Consider the following 21,520-nt stretch of genomic DNA (forward strand, 5'->3'; position numbering starts at 1 on the left):
TTGCTTCCAGAGTTGACAAGGTTGGCTTATGAGGAGAGAGTAAGTACACTGGGATTATATTCATTGAAATTCAGATGAATGAGGGGGAATCTTATAGAAACATAAAATTATGAAGGGAATAACCAAGATAGAATTAGAGAGGATATTTCCACTGGTAGGTGAAACTAGGACAAGCGGGCATAGCCTGAAGATTAGAGGGAGCAGATTTAGGACTGAATTGATAAGGAACTTCTTCACCCAGAGGGAATGCTTTGCCCAGTAAAGTAGTTGACACCACTTCAGTAAATGTTTTTAAAGCAAAGATAGATTTTGTTTTGAACAATAAAGGATTTAAGGGAAACGGTGAGAGCGTGGGTAAGTGGATCTGAATCAATGAAAAGATCAGCTTGATTTAGTCCCTACCCTCCCCTTCACTGTTTTGATCACACAGCACTGCCCTTTGATGTGAAGGGCAGTGTTTGTCACTGGCTACCTGGGTGTTTTCCTATCTTCCTGGTGGTGGAAATTGAATAAAGATTGGTGCACTTTGTGTCTTTCACTGTGTCTCAGACCTGTGCACACACACCATGGGTGCTTGGGAAAAAAATAAGCACTACCGCACTTAGGTGGTAGTGTGGGGGTTAAAAGAAAAAAAAAAGAAAAGATCAGCCATGAGCTCATTGAATGGCAGATGGCCTGCTCCATTTATGTTTTGTGTTTTTATGGCTCACTTGCTTACACCTGCGGCACTGGGCTTCTTGAATCTAACACGTTGACTTCTTGTGGTCACCCCTGCTATATCGGCAGCATTCTACGATTGATACTGCACTCTGCTGAGTGCCCACTACTTTATGTGACATCACCCAACTGTGTTGCTTCGCTGGCAGCCAACTCCATCGAGATAGCAATTTTGAAACCTGCCTTGAAATCCAAGTCTCTCCTTGGTGGCTGTTGTTGGATGGCTTTGTGTCAGAGGCCACAAACCAAAAAGATCTGCAAGACTCCTTGGAGGAACCCTCTGAACTTGCAACGTTCCGCTAATCTCTTTAAAGAGGCCACAAATTGGACACTGGATGCCCCTTCATGGTTTTTCAAAATGGAAATGTTCTATGATCAGTGGTTTGGGTACAAAATAACTTTCCAACACTGCATAGTTCTCGGTATGTTTTCTGTGGGTTTCTCTGATTGTACCAGATTCATCAGAATCATGAAGATTTTATTCCCAGTACTCAAGAAAACCAGTACCATTATGTCTTCAGAAACATTGGTCCCCCTTAAGTAAGCATTACAAAGAATCTAACTTTCTTCTCTTCATCAAATGGTCCCAATCTGGCCCACCATTTTGTTTCCCTGCTGGTGGGAACTTTTCCAGCCAGTTGAGGGTAGTAGCTGTTTGCAATCAGAGTTCCCCTCAGTAAACACTCCCACATGGGCCTCTCCCTCACCAACTATGCTCATGTACCATTTTTCCCTGGTGTTGTTCACAGGCCAATTCCCCTCATGAAGGCTCTCCACGATGATTTTGCTAAGTTTTCGGGTGAGTACTCCCCTCTTCAGCCATCAGCTATGGCCTGAGTCCCGCCATGACCATTGCTCTTGGTTCACTCTCTGGTGCATGCTGTTCTTCCCTAACTTCGACCACAGCCTGATTCCCCTCACAACTGCTTCCTTTTATGTTGTTAAGTCCACAATCCTGCTCCGTTTTCAAAGTCCAGACGAATGCATTCCCCCTGTACCCCCAATGAAAACAGGATGTTTTTTACAAAATGCATTTGGAATTGTTGGAATACAACATTGCAAGCTTGAAGTTACTGCATAATGCAGTGTTTAATATGAAATTAATTAAAACAGGTTAACATGTCTTTTTTTACTGTTGGTCAATACAGTCACATTGTGCATGAAACTCAAATAAGTATTTCAATATACTCGCAGATTACTCAAAATTAAAAAGTAATTATAAACTGGGGTAATCTTACTTCTAACAAGGGGATTTCAAAACTGCACCCAATTTCATTTTGAATGAAATGAAAGATAAATATTGTAGAATGTATATAATTAAACAGTAGCTTGCATGGATCAAAATTATACAATACAGCTTTATTTTTCAGATTAATATGATCACACGTTTCCAAAACAAGAGAACCATAATTAAAACAATTCCATGATGACAGTTATGGAGCAAGGTGAAATGGTTAGAGACTGCACTTTAAACTTTAATTAGAAACAATAATTATATCAACAGTTAAATTTTACATAGGATGTATCTTACAAGTGATAATTTTGATTAATTGCAATTTTTATCTTTTATGCACAGCTTAGGACTAAGAATTGAAATTAAAGTTCAGAAGTTAGAACAATGCATAACATATAAAATATTTGACAAACATGAGCTAAGGTTTGAATTTAGACAACAAACAAAGTCAGCATACAACCAGACACAGGAAGAAAGAAAACAACTTCCTCAAAGATTGCTTGTAATGAATTAATTCTGAGTGTGGACATCTGCCGTCTGCTCATACCTTCAATATGAGGCATCTATATTATAAATTTTGAATGTCATACTTGTCAGAATTATTCTTTATTCTGCAATGATTCTATCTTTTCTTCAACAGCAGCAAGTCTTGCGAGCATTAGATCCAGCACAGTTTGTGACTGTTGGAAGGAAAGTTAGATTAGATTAGATTAGATTACTTTACAGTGTGGAAACAGGCCCTTCGGCCCAACAAATCCACACCGACCCGCCGAAGCGTAACCCACCCCTACCCCTACATTTACCCCTTACCTAACACTACGGACAATTTAGCATGGCCAATTCACCTGACCTGCACATCTTTGGACTGTGGGAGGAAACCGGAGCACTCGGAGGAAACCCACGCAGACACGGGGAGAACATGCAAACTCCACACAGACAGTCGCCTGAGGCGGGAATTGAACCCGGGTCTCTGGCGCTGCGAGGCAGCAGTTCTAACCACTGTGCCACCGTGCCGCCCACGAAATTCTCTCATAAGGTTCAGCAATATAAAAATAACAAAGAGCAACATCCAGAAATAAAAGCAGCATTATTTCTTGTCACAGAAATTAACTATTTGAGAAACTGATACTAAAAGAATAATCTAAAATTAAACTGAATGAAAATCTGTGCATATCAATAGGAATATTCCTTTGCTTTTTGTACAGTACCTGTGATAGTATACGTTTACCCCTAAAGGTTAACTGATCATTTAGTTTTTTAGGTGATACAAAGAAATAGTAATTAGAAGAATCCTTTGTCAAGTTAAACTTTATTACTAAACAGATGCAATTAATGTCTAACACAATAAAATGCAAGTTCCAAATGCATATTGTAGAACCTGAATTTCAAAATTATTCCTCAACAATCTAATTTGAAAATAATGTGAATCATTTTTTAAAAAGTAACTCTGATAGAAAAGCAAAATTTAAGTTCAAATCAACAAAAATAAATCTACTGAAGATAACCTTAAGCTGAATATCCAATCACATCAGAAACTACCTTTGTCAATTCTTCAAGAACTTCAACTTGAGTTTCTAAGACGACTGGCTTTTTCTTCTCATCTACAAATTCTGCTTTCATGGTGGAGCCAAGGACATAACTAATAAAATGAAGCAAAGATGACAGTGTACAATTTGATAAACAAAACAGAATGTTCTTCATGGATATGGAGTTATCTTTGACACAGTTACAACATTCTAGCTTAAATCCAGGGTTAAGAACCAGAGATGAACAACATGCTATTAGGTAGGTCAGTAGAAAGGAGAAAATTCATAACAGCTTTCAAACATGACATTAACCAGACTGTGATAAGAAACATTGGTTAGACCACTTTTGGAAAACTGCATACAATTCTGATCTCCCTGCTATAAAGGAGGATGTTGTGAAACTTGAAAGGATTTACAAGGATGCTCTCAGGGATCGAGGCTGAATAGGCCTGGGGGGAGTGGGGGAGGTGAGGAGTTTGGACTGTGGTGTCATGTGATCCGCTGCGAGGGCTATAAATGTAATTTCACTGAGAAGATGCAAAAAAAGAGAAATGCTGAAATAAAGGTTGTATTAATATTTGGGTTGGAAAAGGAAAGTTTCAATGTAAATCGTGCCATGCTGACAAGTCTTTGATGTTTAAAAATTTTGGTTTGTTAAAATGCTGGTTCAGAAAATCCTTTTAAGTAACTGTTTTGCCTTGTTTGAATAGGATCTCAATTCAATGTGTTTTGTGAGTTATGTAATGGGGCAGATTTTGTTTTTACATTGAAATTGTACAACAATTGCTTGAAAAGTGAAGGAGCTAACAACAACATTTTTTGTCAGTGGCCTTCCTACGGACATTAAACCAAGTGAGTTTTGTTGCCTTTCGATCATTTAAGGGATATGAAGGTTCACTGATCAAGCTCACATCATAATAGCCAGTTGGCTTTGTTACATTTAACAGCAAGCAGGAGCAGAAACAACAAAGAATGCTGCATTCACCTAGCCTGCAGCTGCAGCTGCTGCACTGCACACTCAGATGCGCTGGTATCCTCCATCTGAAGCATCTTCTGAACGATGGAAGTCTAGTCAGCTTTAAGTATTTAACTGCCCTTACCCAAGAATTCAGATTTCTCCGTGGAGTGCTGTGCAAGGTCAGACGGAATTTTGTTTTCAGGTTGGACTTTACTGAAGGAGAATTTAGAGAACTGACTCATTTCCACTCAACTTGGAGGGGATGGAGTGTGGATTTAAGAACTTTACTGGTGAATTCTTTCCACATGGGATGATTCTTCAAATTCTATTTATTGTAATGGACTAATAATTTTGTTGTTATAATAATTGTATGCTGTGTGTCAATAATTTGCTTAAATATTGGCTGTCAGAGTCTTATGAAAGCTGGTAGTGCCATCTAGGTGGTTATCATGAAATGATAATGGAAGGAATGAGAATGTGTATAGGGTATGAGCAGCTAGGGAAAGAGCTACGTTTTGTGAAACAAAAGGTTCAGGATGTAGGTTTGCTCACTGAGCTGGAAGGTTCAATTTCAGACGTTTCATCACCATACTAGGTAACATCTTCAGTGAGCCTCCAGATGAAGTATTGCTGATGATTCCTGCTTTCTATTTATATGTTTGGGATTATTTGGGTTGGTGATGTCATTTCCAGTTTTTTCTCAGGGGTAGTAAATTGTGTCCAATTCAATGTGTTTGTTAAGAGTTCCAGTTGGAATGCCATGCTTCTAGGAATTCTCATGTTTGTCCAACCCGTCCATGCCAACCAGATATCCCAACCCAATCTAGTCCCACCGGTCATCACCTGGCCTATATCCCTCCAAACCCTTCCTATTCATATACCATTCCAATTGCCTCTTAAATGTTGCAATTGTACCAGCCTCCACCACATCCTCTGGCAGCTCATTCTATACCCGTACCACTCTCTGTGTGAAAAAGTTGCCCCTTAGGTCTCTTTTATATCTTTCCCCTCTCACCCTAAACCTATGCCCTCTAGTTCTGGACTCTCCGACCCCAGGGAAAAGACTTTGCCTATTTACCCTATCCATGTCCCTCAATTTTGTAAACCTCTATAAGGTCACTCTTCAGCCTCCAACGCTCCAGGGAAAACAGCCCTAGCCTGTTCAGCCTCTCCCTATAGCTCAAATCCTCCAACCCTGGCAACATCCTTGTAAATCTTTTCTTGTAAACCCTTTCAAGTTTCACAACATCTTTCCGATAGGAAGGAGACCAGAATTGTATGCAATATTCCAACGTGGCCTAACCAATGTCCTGTACAGCCGCACCATGACCTCCCAACTCCTGTACTCAATACTCTCACCAATAAAAGAAAGCATACCAAACGCCTTCTTCATTATCCTATCTACCTGCGACTCCACTTTCAAGGAGCTATGAATCTGTATGTAAGGATACTAGTGAGAGAGGGTCATGTCGTTTTGTGACTAGTTGATGTTCATGTATCCTGGTGGCTAGTTTTCTGCTCGTTTGTCCAATATAGTGTTTATTACAGTCCTTGCACGGTATTTTGTAAATGATATTAGTTTTGCTTGTTGACTGTACAGGGTCTTTCAAGTTCAGTAGCTACAGTTTTTAGTGTGTTAGTGGGTTTGTGGGCTACTACTCAGATCCCTTGGCATCAAATGCCCACCAACCAGCTCAGCGAGCAACCTACATCCAGAACCTCAACCTGAGCTACATATCTTCTCAAAACTTGCTAACAAAATGTTCAGCTGAGCATGACTCAGATCATATAACTTGCAGTTAACAATGGGGGACTGGAGGCAAGGGTGATTTGTTGACAAGGTGGAAAAGCATTCATTATGTAGAGCCATTTAACAAGATGGGGAAGCACTCAGTATGTAAAGTCAGTTAATGAGGTGAAAAGTATTCATTATGTTAAGCCAGTTATTCATTGTATAACGCAGATGGCTTTATCTCTACTATTGAACTTGCTGATTGAAACGGTCACCCAATTAATATGTATGTTGCCTTATCTGGGTGCTCCTCCCTGTAAAGTAACTATATAATTCACTAATAAACTGCTGTTCAAGAGAAGACCGAGAAATCATGTCTCTGTGCACGTGGGCCAGAATAAAGACGAAGGAGGTAAAACTATACTGTGTCTTCGAGTGTTTTGCTTTGACTGAGGGGAGAAACGGGATGACAGAACCAGCTTGTAGGGGAAACATGCTACTCTCAATATTATTTGTTTAACACAATGTAAAAAGACTAGGGAATGAAAGCAAAGTTCCTGCACTTAGGCTCTCTGGGTTTAGTTAGGTACTGTCCCCAAGAGAGTGTGCATGCAGATTCCACATCATACAACCAGAAACCCTACTTGCAAATGTATGGTTTATCTAACTTGATTTTGGGATTCATACAGATGGCAAAGGTTTTCTTTCTTATAGCAGGCTGTAGGTATATACATTTATCAGAATAACCACTAATGAACATTTTGATTAATACTAATCTCCTGCCTTTTCCCTGTATAGCTACACAACATTTCTCTTCAAATAATCATCTAGTGTTGAGTGGCCAAATGTAACTTGGCTCCACTACACTTCCAGGCAACGTATTCTAGTTTTGAAGAACTCATGTTATCCAGATATTTCCTAATCAGTCTATTCAGAGATTTTTATTACACGATTATGGGGACAGGTGGGATTTGAACCCAGGTCTCTTGAATCAGAGGTTAGGGTCATTACCTGTGTCACAAGAGCTCTGTATTTTATGTTTTTTGTAAAACTAGATAGATTTTACATGGGAAAGTGATTCATTAAGATCTTGTTTGTGATACACAAACTTGCCTTTCAATATAGGCTACGGACAAGCAGTATACATTCCGTTTGTAGTCAAGGTGGACTGGAGTGCAATGATACATTCTACCCAGCAACAGAGAGCAGCCACTACAGGATAACAACACATAAATGCTGTAAAGAAAGAAAAATAAAATTATTACAGATATAAATTACATAAATATTGATGAACAAACATGCAAATTAGAAGCAAGAGATATTTGATTTCATAAGTTTATGATTAATTAAGGCTTCAATTCAACTTTGTCTACCACCTTTACTCTTTGATTATTGATTGTCAGACAAGTCAATCAAATTCAGGCTTAAAAATATTTAAGAGCCACACCTCCATTGATCTCTGAAGAAAAGAATTCCACAGATTAATGACCCTCTGAGAAAGAAAAAGAATCATATTTGCACCTTAAATGGAAGGCCCTTATTCTGAAGTGTCCCTTAGTTCCAATGTCTCCCATAAAGGGAAACATATTTTTGTCGATTTTTAAAAGTCCCAAGGATCTTGCATGTTTCAATAAGATCACTTACCATTCTTGTAATCTCTAATGAATGCAGGCTCAATGTTTCCTAATAAGATAATCCTACATCCCAGAAATCAGTTGAACAAACCTTCTCGGAGCTGCTTCTAATACAATAAGATCCTTTGTAAGTAAGGAGTCCAAAATTGTGCACAGTATTCATAATGTGGTCTCATCAACACCCTATATAACTCTTGCATAACCTCCATACATTTATGGTATTCCCCTTTCAATGAACAATTTTCCATTTCCTTTCAGAATTACTTGCTGTGCTTGCATGCTAACTTGATTAATCACGTACAAGGATTCCTCCGTACCATAGAGTTCTACAGTCTTTCTCTAGTCAAGTAACTAATATTCTATTCTTCCTGCCCAAATTGACAAATTTACATCTTTCCATATTATAATCCACCTGCCAAGTTTGTGCCCATCCACTAATCCAACCTCGTTGCAGACTCCCAAGTCCTTTGCACAAATTACTCTTGCCTATCTTGTGTCATCAGAAAATTTAGCTACCTTCAAGTTATTAATGTGAACTGTAAATAATTGAAGCACCATCACTCATTATTAATTCTGACACTTTACTCGTTAAAGCTGGCTAAGGTGAAATGATCCAATTTTCCATACTGTCCATTCTGTTAGTTAACTAATCCTTTATCCATGATAATGTTATCTCATACACCATGAATTCTCACTTGCATCGTAACCTTTGGTATGGCACAGTATAAAAAGCATTTTGGAAACCCAAGTACACCACATCCATAATTCTCTCTTTAGCCAGGTTGGTAGTTACTTCCTCAAAAGAACTGTAATAATAACCCAAGTTAAAGACCAGCTGGACCATCAAGCCAATCACGTTCCAGTATGATTTCTGCATATTACCTAATTCCTACACTTACTTATCACATTAGCTCTTAGAAGAAACAAACAGAACATTTAGTGAATCTCATCTAAATAAGCTGGCAATATATTCCAAAAGTCTAAGATCCTGTGTGAAAAATGGGACCTAATATTTAAACGCGACACTTGTAGAATTTTTACTTGTTCCTCCTCATTCTCCCTAAACTATCCAACATGAATAGATATCCACAATCCACAAAGATTGACTAATCCTTTTATTATTTAAGGCCTTGAATCAAATTTCCTTGAAAACTACACTTTTATAGTTCAATTACGCAATTTTCTAAACCTACGATCAGAGAAAGGCTTGAAGAGAACTCAATCTAGCAGTGCTCTTTTGAACCATTTTTAAGGTTCCGACCACCTACCATATAAAGCCATCAAAAGTAGATATAGTATTTTTAAAAAAAATGTCTCATGAAACCTGATAGAGAAACATTAGGCAATAATTTTTTATGAAAAAAAGGGGACACAAAATGGAAATAAAAAGTAGAGGTGCAGAAAAGACAGACATTCAGAAATGAAAACTTATAAAAAGGTTTATAAACGTTTTCTAAAAAGGCAAATAGCACAAATAATATTAAATTTATTGAATCAATAGTTAGGCAAACTAGAGTGAATGGACAAATTTTAAAAAGTTCATAGGATGACAGCAGTGCTTCAGAGTGAAAGGACAAACCTTTAGAAGAGAGAGGAGGTGGAATTTCTTGAGCGAGAGGGTAGGAAATCTGCAGAAAGCTTTGGACGGCAAGTCATTGAGTGGATATTATTCAGCGATAGAAAAGTTCTTGATTTGCAAGGGTATCAAAAGTTGTGGAGAGAGGGCAAGAGAGTGGAGTTGAGAAACATAACAGCCATGATTAGTGGAGCAGACTCGATGGGCTGAATGGTGTCATTCTACTGCTATATGATATGGTCTTTGTGCCGGATAGAGAGCATTTATTATTCATTGGAGCCTTGCTTTTGTTTAGATTACCCATTTTTTAAAAAAGATTTTGTAGATTGGTTATTGTCATTTGTACAGGATGTGTGATAATTTGTTCAGGAACCCCAGACACTCGACTCATCCAGTTCTAGAAACTGATATTTTATTCTCAAGTTCATCCACAAAGAATAAGATATTGCATCCTTTACAGTATTTGAATTAATTTGCAGAATTGTATTTCTAATCCATTGTCACAAAGAAGTGACTGTACATCTATCAATGGACATACACGAAAGTTATTACCTATATTCACTGGCATCCTAAAAACAAAAGCAATGAGCACATTTTTAAAAAGATCAAAGGAAATGATCCCACTTTCCCCCTCCCCCCAGCCAAATCTAAAAAGTGTGTTCTTGGTCAAGTGTGCTCCCTGTGACCAGTATTGGGGCAAAAAGTAAAAGTCTGAACTTCATAGAAATTTGAAGGATGAGAACATGTGGACATAGAGCAAACATACGTTTAGCACACAGCCTCACTGGAATGAAATGAAAGAATTTTCCAATATGGAAAAAGGTTATGTTAAGAAAATTAGAGCACTGCTCAGTAAAATAAATACCGTGTAACAGGGAATGAGTGCTATTTTGTTCATAGCTAGCCTATCAGGCCCATGTTCTGAACGTTCTGACTTATTGGTGCCATAAGAAAGGTCACATGGGTTTCAGTTGAAAATTTACTTGCAACATCCATCAAACTCTACAAATCGAATATATCTGCATGGATTTTGCAATCAAAGGCAAACAAAGGGCTCACAATTTATTAGGCAAAAAGCTGCCCAGATATTTTAGTGGATTTTTTTAATGCAGTAGTCATAGAAACGTACAGAAAAGAAACAGACACTTCGGTCCAATTCATCCATGCTGACTAGATATCCCAAATTAATCTAGTCCCATTTGCCAGCAATTGATCCATATTCCTCGAAACCCTTTTTCATAAACCCATCCAGATGCCTTTTAAAAGATTATAATTGTACCAGCCTCCATCACTTCCTCTGGCAGTTCATTCTGTACACACCATCTTCTGAGTGATACAGTTGCCTCTTAGACCCTTTTAAATCTTTTCCCTCTCACCTTTAAAACAATGCCCTCTAGTTTTGGACTCCCCTACCCCAGGGAAATGACTTCATCTATTTACCTTATCCAAGCCCCTCATGATTTTATAAACCTCTAGAAGATCACCTCTCAGTCTCTGACACTCCAGGTAAAATACCCTGCCTACTCAGCCTGTCCCTATAGCTCAAACCCAGCAACTCTGGCAACATCCTTATAAATCGGTTCTGAACTCTTTCAACTTCCACAGCATCCTTCCTGTAGTAGGGAGGTCCGAATTGAATGCAGTATTCTGAAAATAGCCTAACCAATGTGCTGTACAATCACAAGACCACCTCCCAACTCCTATACTCAATGCACTGACCAATAAAGGCAAATATAGTAAACGCTTTCTTCACTATTCAATTTACCTGCGACTTCACTCTCAAGGAACTATGAACCAACATTCAAGGTCTTGTTGTTCAGCAACACTCCCTAGGACCTTAAATGTATAAGTCCAGTCCTGATTTGCCTTTCCAAAATGTAGCACCTCACATTTATCTAAATTAAACTCCACCTGATTAAAATCCCGTTGTACTCTGAGATAACCTTGCTTGCTATTCACTACAGCTCCAATTTTGGTATCACCTGCAAACTTGCTAACCATAGCTCAAAGCAATTAGACATCTATTTTACTGTGGCACTCTATGGTGGATCTGGGACTAGCTTGAAGAGCATATCTCCAGGAAACTAAACAGTTCCTACTGAGGCACACAGTACTAGAAGGTACAAGCTTGAATTTTGTATTAAAAAAGTCAAATCATGTAGAGAGGGGAAAAGAAAAATGGAATTAAGAGACAGAGATAAGGCCAAAAGAAAAAGTAATCTTTCCAAAAATAATTTCAAACAATTAAAGTCTAAATGTAATCTAAGGGACATGCTTATAAAAGTACATTCTAACGGCTAGAAAAATTATTTGATAGAATGAAAATATTCTCTGTAGGGAAGCCACAAAAAAATCATTTTTCTTAATTTATCTTCAACAATGAGTTCAAAAATCTGCAATCATGAGTATACTTACCAACCAGACTCATCAGCAGTGTCTACCTTCTGTTCTTTGTCTACTTTAATATTTTTAGTAACACCTATAGAAGAGCAACAGGTTATCAGCTTAGGAGTTCAAAATTCAGGCACAATGATTAGTCACCCACACACAAGACCACGTTCTTTGTGTGTTCAACTACTTAAAGTACTCAAGATCAGAATAAGTGGATCTATCTTCAAAAGAGGATAAAATGTCATTTATAACCTTGTCGTACCTCACCTTAATAACATATTCCAGGACATCGTCTTCTAATCCCTGACAGGTTACTCTATGGTCCAGACAAAAATCACGCAAAGTAATAACTTAAACATCCAAAACAAATATTAAGCTTCATTAGATCTGACATACAAATGCAGAAATCCATTCTACTATGGCTTAACCAACAGCTATAATAAAAGGTTCAAAGTAATTTCAACAGTGCTTACTTGAATGATGTCCCACTCGCAAAGTTATATGCTTTATTGGCTTTTTCAGTTGGTCAACCCAACAATACAATGGTCATTATCCTATGTAACCATCACTCGGTGTACTGTACATGACTTTTCCCTGCCCCTGCTACACTGTAAGACTCAGTCAAATTATCAAAGACTTTATGAGGCCCATTTTTGTTTGTGCTTTTATCAAGTCTTTATCTATTCAATTGCGTAAAAAGTATATTAATAAATAACAGAAGATTAACTATGTGGATAGTAAAATAAATAGTGCAGTTGTTTTGCAATGACAACAAACTGGAAGATCAGCAGCACATCAAGCCCTCACCAAAGATTGCGACTGTACCTGAAAATCAGGACTTCAAATAAAATGACTTAAACCATTTTCCATTAAAATCAATACAAAAGCTGCAATTAGGTTGAAAACTTTCCTCGTTAAAGAAACAAAACACTACAACTAGCAAAGTAAACTAATCAACATTATAAAATTCCTACAATGGTAAGTGAAATAACTTGAAATAAATGTACAAATACAGAATATTTAGTGCTTCCTGCTCCTCAAATCATCTAGTCACTGGAGATCCTTCCTTTCTCTGACTTACAGCTGCTCTCCCTCCCCAAATAATGTTTCACCAAATCTACCACTCCCTGGCTGTCCTTGTACCTATTCCCTCCACTGTCCTTGCATTCATGCACAAAATCTCAATTTAATACCTGAAGTAAGAGGTTACAAAAGTGCTGATGGGACAAAAACAGTGAGCTGGGAGCTTTCTAATCCATGCTTTTAAAAAAAATTCCTGTTCACTGCTTCAGTCTTTCTGAATAAAGGTTGTAAAGGTGAACAGTGCCAGCAAGTGGCAGGTAGAGCAGCTTTGGCTGCGAGTTGTAACAGCCCAGCTCAGCATTTCTGCACTAATACAACCTAGATTCCCACAAAACAAAAAACAGAAATTGCTGGTAAAGCTCAGATCTGGCAGCATCTGTAGAGAGAAATAAGAGTTAATATTTTGGGTCAAGTGACCCTTCCTCAAAACGGATTGTAGCTAGGAAAGAGTCAGTTTATATTTAGTGGGCAGCACGGTGGCACAGTGGTAGCACTGCTGCCTCACAGCGCTAGAGACCCGGGTTCAATTCCCACCTAAGGTGACTGACTGTGTGGAGTTTGCACATTCTCCCCATGTCTGCGTGGGTTTCCTTTGGGTGCTCCGCTTTCCTCCCAGTCCAAAAAATGTGCAGGGTAGGTGAATTGGCCATGCTAAATTGCCCGTAGTGTTAGGTGAAGGAGTAAATGTAGGTGAATGGGTCTGGGTGGGTTGCGCTTCGGCGGGTCGGTGTGGACTTGTTGGGCCAAAGGGCCTGTTTCCACACTGTAACTAATCTAAACTAATCTATAAAAAAAATAGGACCAAGGTGGGGAGGGTATGGTAAACAATAGGTGGGGATAGACCCCAAAGAGAGAGAAGAACAGTTGGACAGACAAAGGGTTTTGGCCCGAAATATTGACTTTACTGCTCCTCGGATGCTGTCTGACCTGCTCTGCTTTTCCAGCTCCATATCATTGATATGGACAGACAAAGGAGTAGATAACCATCTGGCTAGTAAACTGAATAACTAATGGGGATTGTCAGTGGCTAACACTGGGTAGTATATAATAGCAGTCTATGCAATAACAAGACTAGGAGCAAATTACTGCAGATGCTGAAATCTGTACTGAAAACAAAAAATGCTGGAGATCAGAGGGTCAAGGGTATCCATGGAGAGAAAGCAAGCTAACATTTCAAAACTAGATTTCTCTTCATCAGAGCTGAAGTGAGATGTGGAGGGGACAGCATTTATGCATTGGCGGGGGGGGGGGGCAGCGTGGTTTGGAATGTTGAAGGGAAAAGGATGTTGATAGTTTAGATTAGGTGATCAGAAGGTGAGAATGGCAGAATAACGGTGTGTCTAACTGCCACACTGGAAAGAACAGATAGTCCCAATGCAGGGGTGGCAGGAAAGAGAGGACATGGTGACAGACAAAGTAACAAGCAAATCTAAATGAAAGGGAGAGAATGGGTTCACAATTTGAAGATGTTGAATTCAATATTGAGCCTAGAAAGCTGTAAACTGCCTAGTTCGAAGATGAGATGTTGCTCCTCCAATTTGTGCTATGATTCACTGGAACATCACAGCATGTCAAGGACAGACAAGTGGGCATGTGAGCAGGACACTTAAAATGAGCAGATATGGGAAAGTTGGGTCATGCTTGCACACAGAACTGAGGTGTTCTTCAAAGCAGTCCCGATGAAGGGCTTTTGCCCGAAAAGTCAATTTTCCTGTTCCTCGGATGCTGCCTGACCTGCTGTGCTTTTCCAGCACCACTCTAATCTGTTCTGCAAAGCAGTCAGCCTGTGTGTTTTGTTTCTCCAGTGGCGACTAGGCCACATTGGGGTACAGCAGATAATATACACAAGATCAGAGGAAACACAAGTGAAAGGCTGCTCCACCTAAAAAGACTGTTTAGGCCCTTGGATGGTGAGCAGGGAGGTGGTGAAGGGGCAGGTGCTGCACCTTCTGCAGTTACATGAGAAGTTGCCGTGGGAAACGGGGGTCGAGTAATGCACTAGGATGCCCCAGAAGGAATAATCCCTCCGAAATGTAGGCAGGAGAAGTGCGAGGAAGATGTGTTTGGTGGTAGCATTCTGCTGGAGTTGTCTGAAATGGCAGAGAATGATCCTGTCAATGCAGAGGCTGGTGGGATGAAAAGTGAGAAGGAGGAGGACCCAATCACAATGTTGCATAGTGGGAAGGGGCAAGGGCGGAAGCACAAGTGATAGATTGAATGTGGTTGAGAGTCTGTCAACTGCAGTGGGCAGGAAACCACTAATGGCAGAAGGAAGATATGTCAGCAGCACTGTTTTGGAAGATGCATTATCTGAACAGATATGAAGTCGGCAGATGAACTGGGAGAGGATAGAATCCTTGCAGTATGTGGGGTGGGAAGAGCAGTAGTGAAGGTAGTTATGAGAGTCAGGACATAGGAGAGCTCAAGCCCTAAAGTTTTTGAACTTGATACTGAGTGCACAAGGCTGCAGTGCCCTCTAGTGGAAAATGAGGTGCTGTTCTTCCAGCTTGTGCTGAGCTTCGTTGGAGCGCTGTAGCAAGCCTCAGACAGAGACGCTGCAGAGGGAACATGGCGATGTGATAAAGTAGAAGTTAACTGGAAGCTCTGTTTTTTTTTGCAGACAGTCCCCATTAATAGCTATTCATCCTCCTAGCCAGATCATTATCCATGCCTTTGTCTGTCCAACTGTTCTTTTCATTTTGGGCTCTATCCACACCTATCATTTACTCCTTACCATCTCCCCCCACCCCATCTTCTGTATATAAACTGAAATTCTCCTAGCTACCATCAGTTCTGAGGAAGGGTCACTCAATTTGAAACATTAATTCTGATTTCTGTCCACAGATGCTGCTAGACCTTCTGAGCATCTCCAGCAATCTGTTTTTGTTTCCTATTCACAGCATCCATAGTTCTTTTGGTTATTGTCTAGACTCCCTCAAACCCAGAGCTCCAGCATCAGTTAAGGAATGTCGTAGGTGATTCAGCATAAGAATGGATCAAGGACAAGGAGTGGCTACAAATCAGAGGATCATGGATGGAGAGAAGCCACACATCAGTGGACATGTGCAGGGAAGGAAAAGATAGAAGTGTGACACTAGGTAACAGAATCGGTCTAGATACAATAAGCTGAATGGTCTCCACGTGCAGTGTAACAATTGTGATTAGAAAGTGAGTGGATGCTTCAAAATTGTTTCTCATTTGACAAAATTGGTATGTTGAATTGAATCCCACTAAAATTAGAGCTTGTTAACGTACCACGATGAAAATAAAACAATGTCAAACATTACAGTATAAACTGTCACTTTTTCTTCAATTTCCACATCATAAAAGGAATTCCAACAGAAAAAAATCACCCAACTACTCTCTTTACTGAATAAAATTACTAACTCACCTGTTTCAATAACTTGTTTAGTTTTATTTTATTAAAATCTCTGAATTTTAAACACTTAAAAATATTTAACACTCTGTACACCAATTTAAAAACTTAAATGTTTCCCCAAAGATCCAATTTCTGGCATTATTACAGGAAATCTCTCCAGCACTGCCTGTGGACTGGATATTTAAAACTAATGTTACCTTTGTCCTCCACTTCGATAGCTCACTTTGCTCCTTCTCACTGCTCTCCTACACCTTCCAATCACCCCCTGCCTCTATCCCACAACTCCCTCTCTGATTCTCGCCATCTAGTCCATTCCCTCAGAAACATCCTTCTGCCACCAATATCCCACTCACCCCCAAATCCATGCCCTCCCCTACACACCCAGATCCCCATGACCCAGAGACCCCTCTCAAAACACATCAAGATTGCTCCCTTCCCCATCGCACCCAGGTCCCTTCACCGAGTCCCCTCCTCGCCCAACATACCTGGTTCACCCCATCACCCCAACAAAACCAGAACTCCACCCTCCAAAACACACTCCACCTGCAACACGTCCAGATCCCCCAGATCCCCCCTCCCCCAGCACCACGTCCAGACCACCCCCCCCTCCCCCAGCACCACGTCCAGACCACCCCCCCCTCCCCCAACACCACGTCCAGACCACCCCCCCCTCCCCCAACACGTCCAGACCACCCCCCCCTCCCCCAACACGTCCAGACCACCCCCCCCTCCCCCAACACGTCCAGACCACCCCCCCCTCCCCCAACACGTCCAGACCACCCCCCCCTCCCCCAACACGTCCAGACCACCCCCCCCCCCCAACACGTCCAGACCACCCCCCCCAACACCACGTCCAGACCACCCCCCCTCCCCCAACACCACGTCCAGACCACCCCCCCCAACACCACGTCCAGACCACCCCCCCCAACACCACGTCCAGACCACCCCCCCTCCCCCAACACCACGTCCAGACCACCCCCCCCTCCCCCAACACCACGTCCAGACCACCCCCCCCTCCCCCAACACCACGTCCAGACCACCCCCCCCTCCCCCAACACCACGTCCAGACCACCCCCCCCTCCCCCAACACCACGTCCAGACCACCCCCCCCTCCCCCAACACCACGTCCAGACCACCCCCCCCTCCCCCAACACCACGTCCAGACCACCCCCCCCTCCCCCAACACCACGTCCAGACCACCCCCCCCTCCCCCAACACCACGTCCAGACCACCCCCCCCTCCCCCAACACCACGTCCAGACCACCCCCCCCTCCCCCAACACCACGTCCAGACCACCCCCCCCTCCCCCAACACCACGTCCAGACCACCCCCCCCTCCCCCAACACCACGTCCAGACCACCCCCCCCTCCCCCAACACCACGTCCAGACCACCCCCCCCTCCCCCAACACCACGTCCAGACCACCCCCCCCTCCCCCAACACCACGTCCAGACCACCCCCCCCTCCCCCAACACCACGTCCAGACCACCCCCCCCTCCCCCAACACCACGTCCAGACCACCCCCCCCTCCCCCAACACCACGTCCAGACCACCCCCCCCTCCCCCAACACCACGTCCAGACCACCCCCCCCTCCCCCAACACCACGTCCAGACCACCCCCCCCTCCCCCAACACCACGTCCAGACCACCCCCCCCTCCCCCAACACCACGTCCAGACCACCCCCCCCTCCCCCAACACCACGTCCAGACCACCCCCCCCTCCCCCAACACCACGTCCAGACCACCCCCCCCTCCCCCAACACCACGTCCAGACCACCCCCCCCTCCCCCAACACCACGTCCAGACCACCCCCCCCTCCCCCAACACCACGTCCAGACCACCCCCCCCTCCCCCAACACCACGTCCAGACCACCCCCCCCTCCCCCAACACCACGTCCAGACCACCCCCCCCTCCCCCAACACCACGTCCAGACCACCCCCCCCTCCCCCAACACCACGTCCAGACCACCCCCCCCTCCCCCAACACCACGTCCAGACCACCCCCCCCTCCCCCAACACCACGTCCAGACCACCCCCCCCTCCCCCAACACCACGTCCAGACCACCCCCCCCTCCCCCAACACCACGTCCAGACCACCCCCCCCTCCCCCAACACCACGTCCAGACCACCCCCCCCTCCCCCAACACCACGTCCAGACCACCCCCCCCTCCCCCAACACCACGTCCAGACCACCCCCCCCTCCCCCAACACCACGTCCAGACCACCCCCCCCTCCCCCAACACCACGTCCAGACCACCCCCCCCTCCCCCAACACCACGTCCAGACCACCCCCCCCTCCCCCAACACCACGTCCAGACCACCCCCCCCTCCCCCAACACCACGTCCAGACCACCCCCCCCTCCCCCAACACCACGTCCAGACCACCCCCCCCTCCCCCAACACCACGTCCAGACCACCCCCCCCTCCCCCAACACCACGTCCAGACCACCCCCCCCTCCCCCAACACCACGTCCAGACCACCCCCCCCTCCCCCAACACCACGTCCAGACCACCCCCCCCTCCCCCAACACCACGTCCAGACCACCCCCCCCTCCCCCAACACCACGTCCAGACCACCCCCCCCTCCCCCAACACCACGTCCAGACCACCCCCCCCTCCCCCAACACCACGTCCAGACCACCCCCCCCTCCCCCAACACCACGTCCAGACCACCCCCCCCTCCCCCAACACCACGTCCAGACCACCCCCCCCTCCCCCAACACCACGTCCAGACCACCCCCCCCTCCCCCAACACCACGTCCAGACCACCCCCCCCTCCCCCAACACCACGTCCAGACCACCCCCCCCTCCCCCAACACCACGTCCAGACCACCCCCCCCCTCCCCCAACACGTCCAGACCACCCCCCCAACACGTCCAGACCACCCCCCCCAACACCACGTCCAGACCACCCCCCCTCCCCCAACACCACGTCCAGACCACCCCCCCCAACACCACGTCCAGACCACCCCCCCTCCCCCAACACCACGTCCAGACCACCCCCCCCAACACCACGTCCAGACCACCCCCCCTCCCCCAACACCACGTCCAGACCACCCCCCCACTCCCCCAACACGTCCAGACCACCCCCCCCAACACCACGTCCAGACCACCCCCCCTCCCCCAACACCACGTCCAGACCACCCCCCCCCTCCCCCAACACGTCCAGACCACCCCCCCAACACGTCCAGACCACCCCCCCCAACACCACGTCCAGACCACCCCCCCTCCCCCAACACCACGTCCAGACCACCCCCCCCAACACCACGTCCAGACCACCCCCCCTCCCCCAACACCACGTCCAGACCACCCCCCCCAACACCACGTCCAGACCACCCCCCCTCCCCCAACACCACGTCCAGACCACCCCCCCACTCCCCCAACACGTCCAGACCACCCCCCCCAACACCACGTCCAGACCACCCCCCCTCCCCCAACACCACGTCCAGACCACCCCCCCCAACACCACGTCCAGACCACCCCCCCTCCCCCAACACCACGTCCAGACCACCCCCCCCAACACCACGTCCAGACCACCCCCCCTCCCCCAACACCACGTCCAGACCACCCCCCCACTCCCCCAACACGTCCAGACCACCCCCCCCAACACCACGTCCAGACCACCCCCCCTCCCCCAACACCACGTCCAGACCACCCCCCCCCCCCCAACACGTCCAGACCACCCCCCCCCAACACGTCCAGACCACCCCCCCCTCCCCCAACACGTCCAGACCACCCCCCCCTCCCCCAACACGTCCAGACCACCCCCCCACTCCCCCAACACGTCCAGACCACCCCCCCCTCCCCCAACACGTCCAGACCACCCCCCCACTCCCCCAACACGTCCAGACCACCCCCCCCAACACCACGTCCAGACCACCCCCCCTCCCCCAACACCACGTCCAGACCACCCCCCCCAACACCACGTCCAGACCACCCCCCCTCCCCCAACACCACGTCCAGACCACCCCCCCTCCCCCAACACGTCCAGACCACCCCCCCCAACACCACGTCCAGACCACCCCCCCTCCCCCAACACCACGTCCAGACCACCCCCCCCCCCAACACGTCCAGACCACCCCCCCCCAACACGTCCAGACCACCCCCCCCTCCCCCAACACGTCCAGACCACCCCCCCCTCCCCCAACACGTCCAGACCACCCCCCCCTCCCCCAACACGTCCAGACCACCCCCCCCTCCCCCAACACGTCCAGACCACCCCCCCCTCCCCCAACACGTCCAGACCACCCCCCCACTCCCCCAACACGTCCAGACCACCCCCCCCAACACCACGTCCAGACCACCCCCCCTCCCCCAACACCACGTCCAGACCACCCCCCCCAACACCACGTCCAGACCACCCCCCCTCCCCCAACACCACGTCCAGACCACCCCCCCTCCCCCAACACGTCCAGACCACCCCCCCTCCCCCAACACGTCCAGACCACCCCCCCCCTCCCCCAACACGTCCAGACCACCCCCCCCTCCCCCAACACGTCCAGACCACCCCCCCCTCCCCCAACACGTCCAGACCACCCCCCCCTCCCCCAACACGTCCAGACCACCCCCCCTCCCCCAACACGTCCAGACCACCCCCCCTCCCCCAACACGTCCAGACCACCCCCCCCTCCCCCAACACGTCCAGACCACCCCCCCTCCCCCAACACGTCCAGATTCCCACCCCCCAAAAAAAAACGTCCATGCCCCCCTCCCTCCCCCAGATACCCTACTCCCCCCATCCACCCAAATCCCACTTCACCCAGAGCCCCCCCTCCCCAACATCCCCCCCCCCTCCACTCACTGCTCAGGTAGATCATGTCCTCCTTCGGGTTTGCTCCGACCCAGGCCAGCGAGTCTCCCACCGGCAGCCGACATTGGGAGCAGAGGAACACGACCGGCAAATCCCCGCTGATGAAAGTACCCGAATCCCTGTTGTCCGCTTCATCGTCCGTTACCAGATCCACCGTCACTCCCGCCATCTTTCAAACCGTCCACCAGGACCACACTGAGCAGGCGCAGAGAACGTCAGGTCGCCGGCTACACGCCTGCGCACGAAGCCATCGTTGAACGTACACCTACGCGTGCGCAGTTCCTTTACAGCGTATCTAGTTTCCGCTGGTTAAAGTTTGTTTGAAGTTAAAGAGCAATTTTAGATGTTCCACCCACATCCCACTCCAGTGGTACTTAGTCAGCAGGAGGATAATATTATGATAAAACACAATGTCAGCTGGTCAAATAGTTCTGGACCTGAAATTAGGTTAGATTCCCTACAGTGTGCGAACAGGCCATTTG

The 21,520-nt window shown here is 46.1% G+C and overlaps 1 protein-coding gene across 1 annotated transcript; it reads right to left on the minus strand.

The window, feature by feature from the left end:
• Window positions 1-2,055: 2,055 nt before the first annotated feature.
• On the minus strand, window positions 2,056-21,207 carry mis18a (MIS18 kinetochore protein A). The gene is made up of 5 exons (XM_043701206.2): window positions 21,030-21,207; window positions 11,793-11,856; window positions 7,281-7,403; window positions 3,491-3,590; window positions 2,056-2,631 (listed from the first exon to the last, which is right to left on the minus strand). Exons 1-5 carry the CDS (start codon window positions 21,205-21,207, stop codon window positions 2,551-2,553), a joined length of 546 nt encoding a protein of 181 aa, XP_043557141.1. The 3' UTR covers window positions 2,056-2,550.
• Between the last annotated feature and the right edge of the window lie 313 nt (window positions 21,208-21,520).

This window comes from Chiloscyllium plagiosum, unplaced genomic scaffold (genome assembly GCF_037043375.1).
Source record: "Chiloscyllium plagiosum isolate Xiang-an unplaced genomic scaffold, Cpla_swu_hap1 HiC_scaffold_12, whole genome shotgun sequence".
NCBI classification, from domain to species: Eukaryota; Metazoa; Chordata; class Chondrichthyes; order Orectolobiformes; family Hemiscylliidae; genus Chiloscyllium; species Chiloscyllium plagiosum.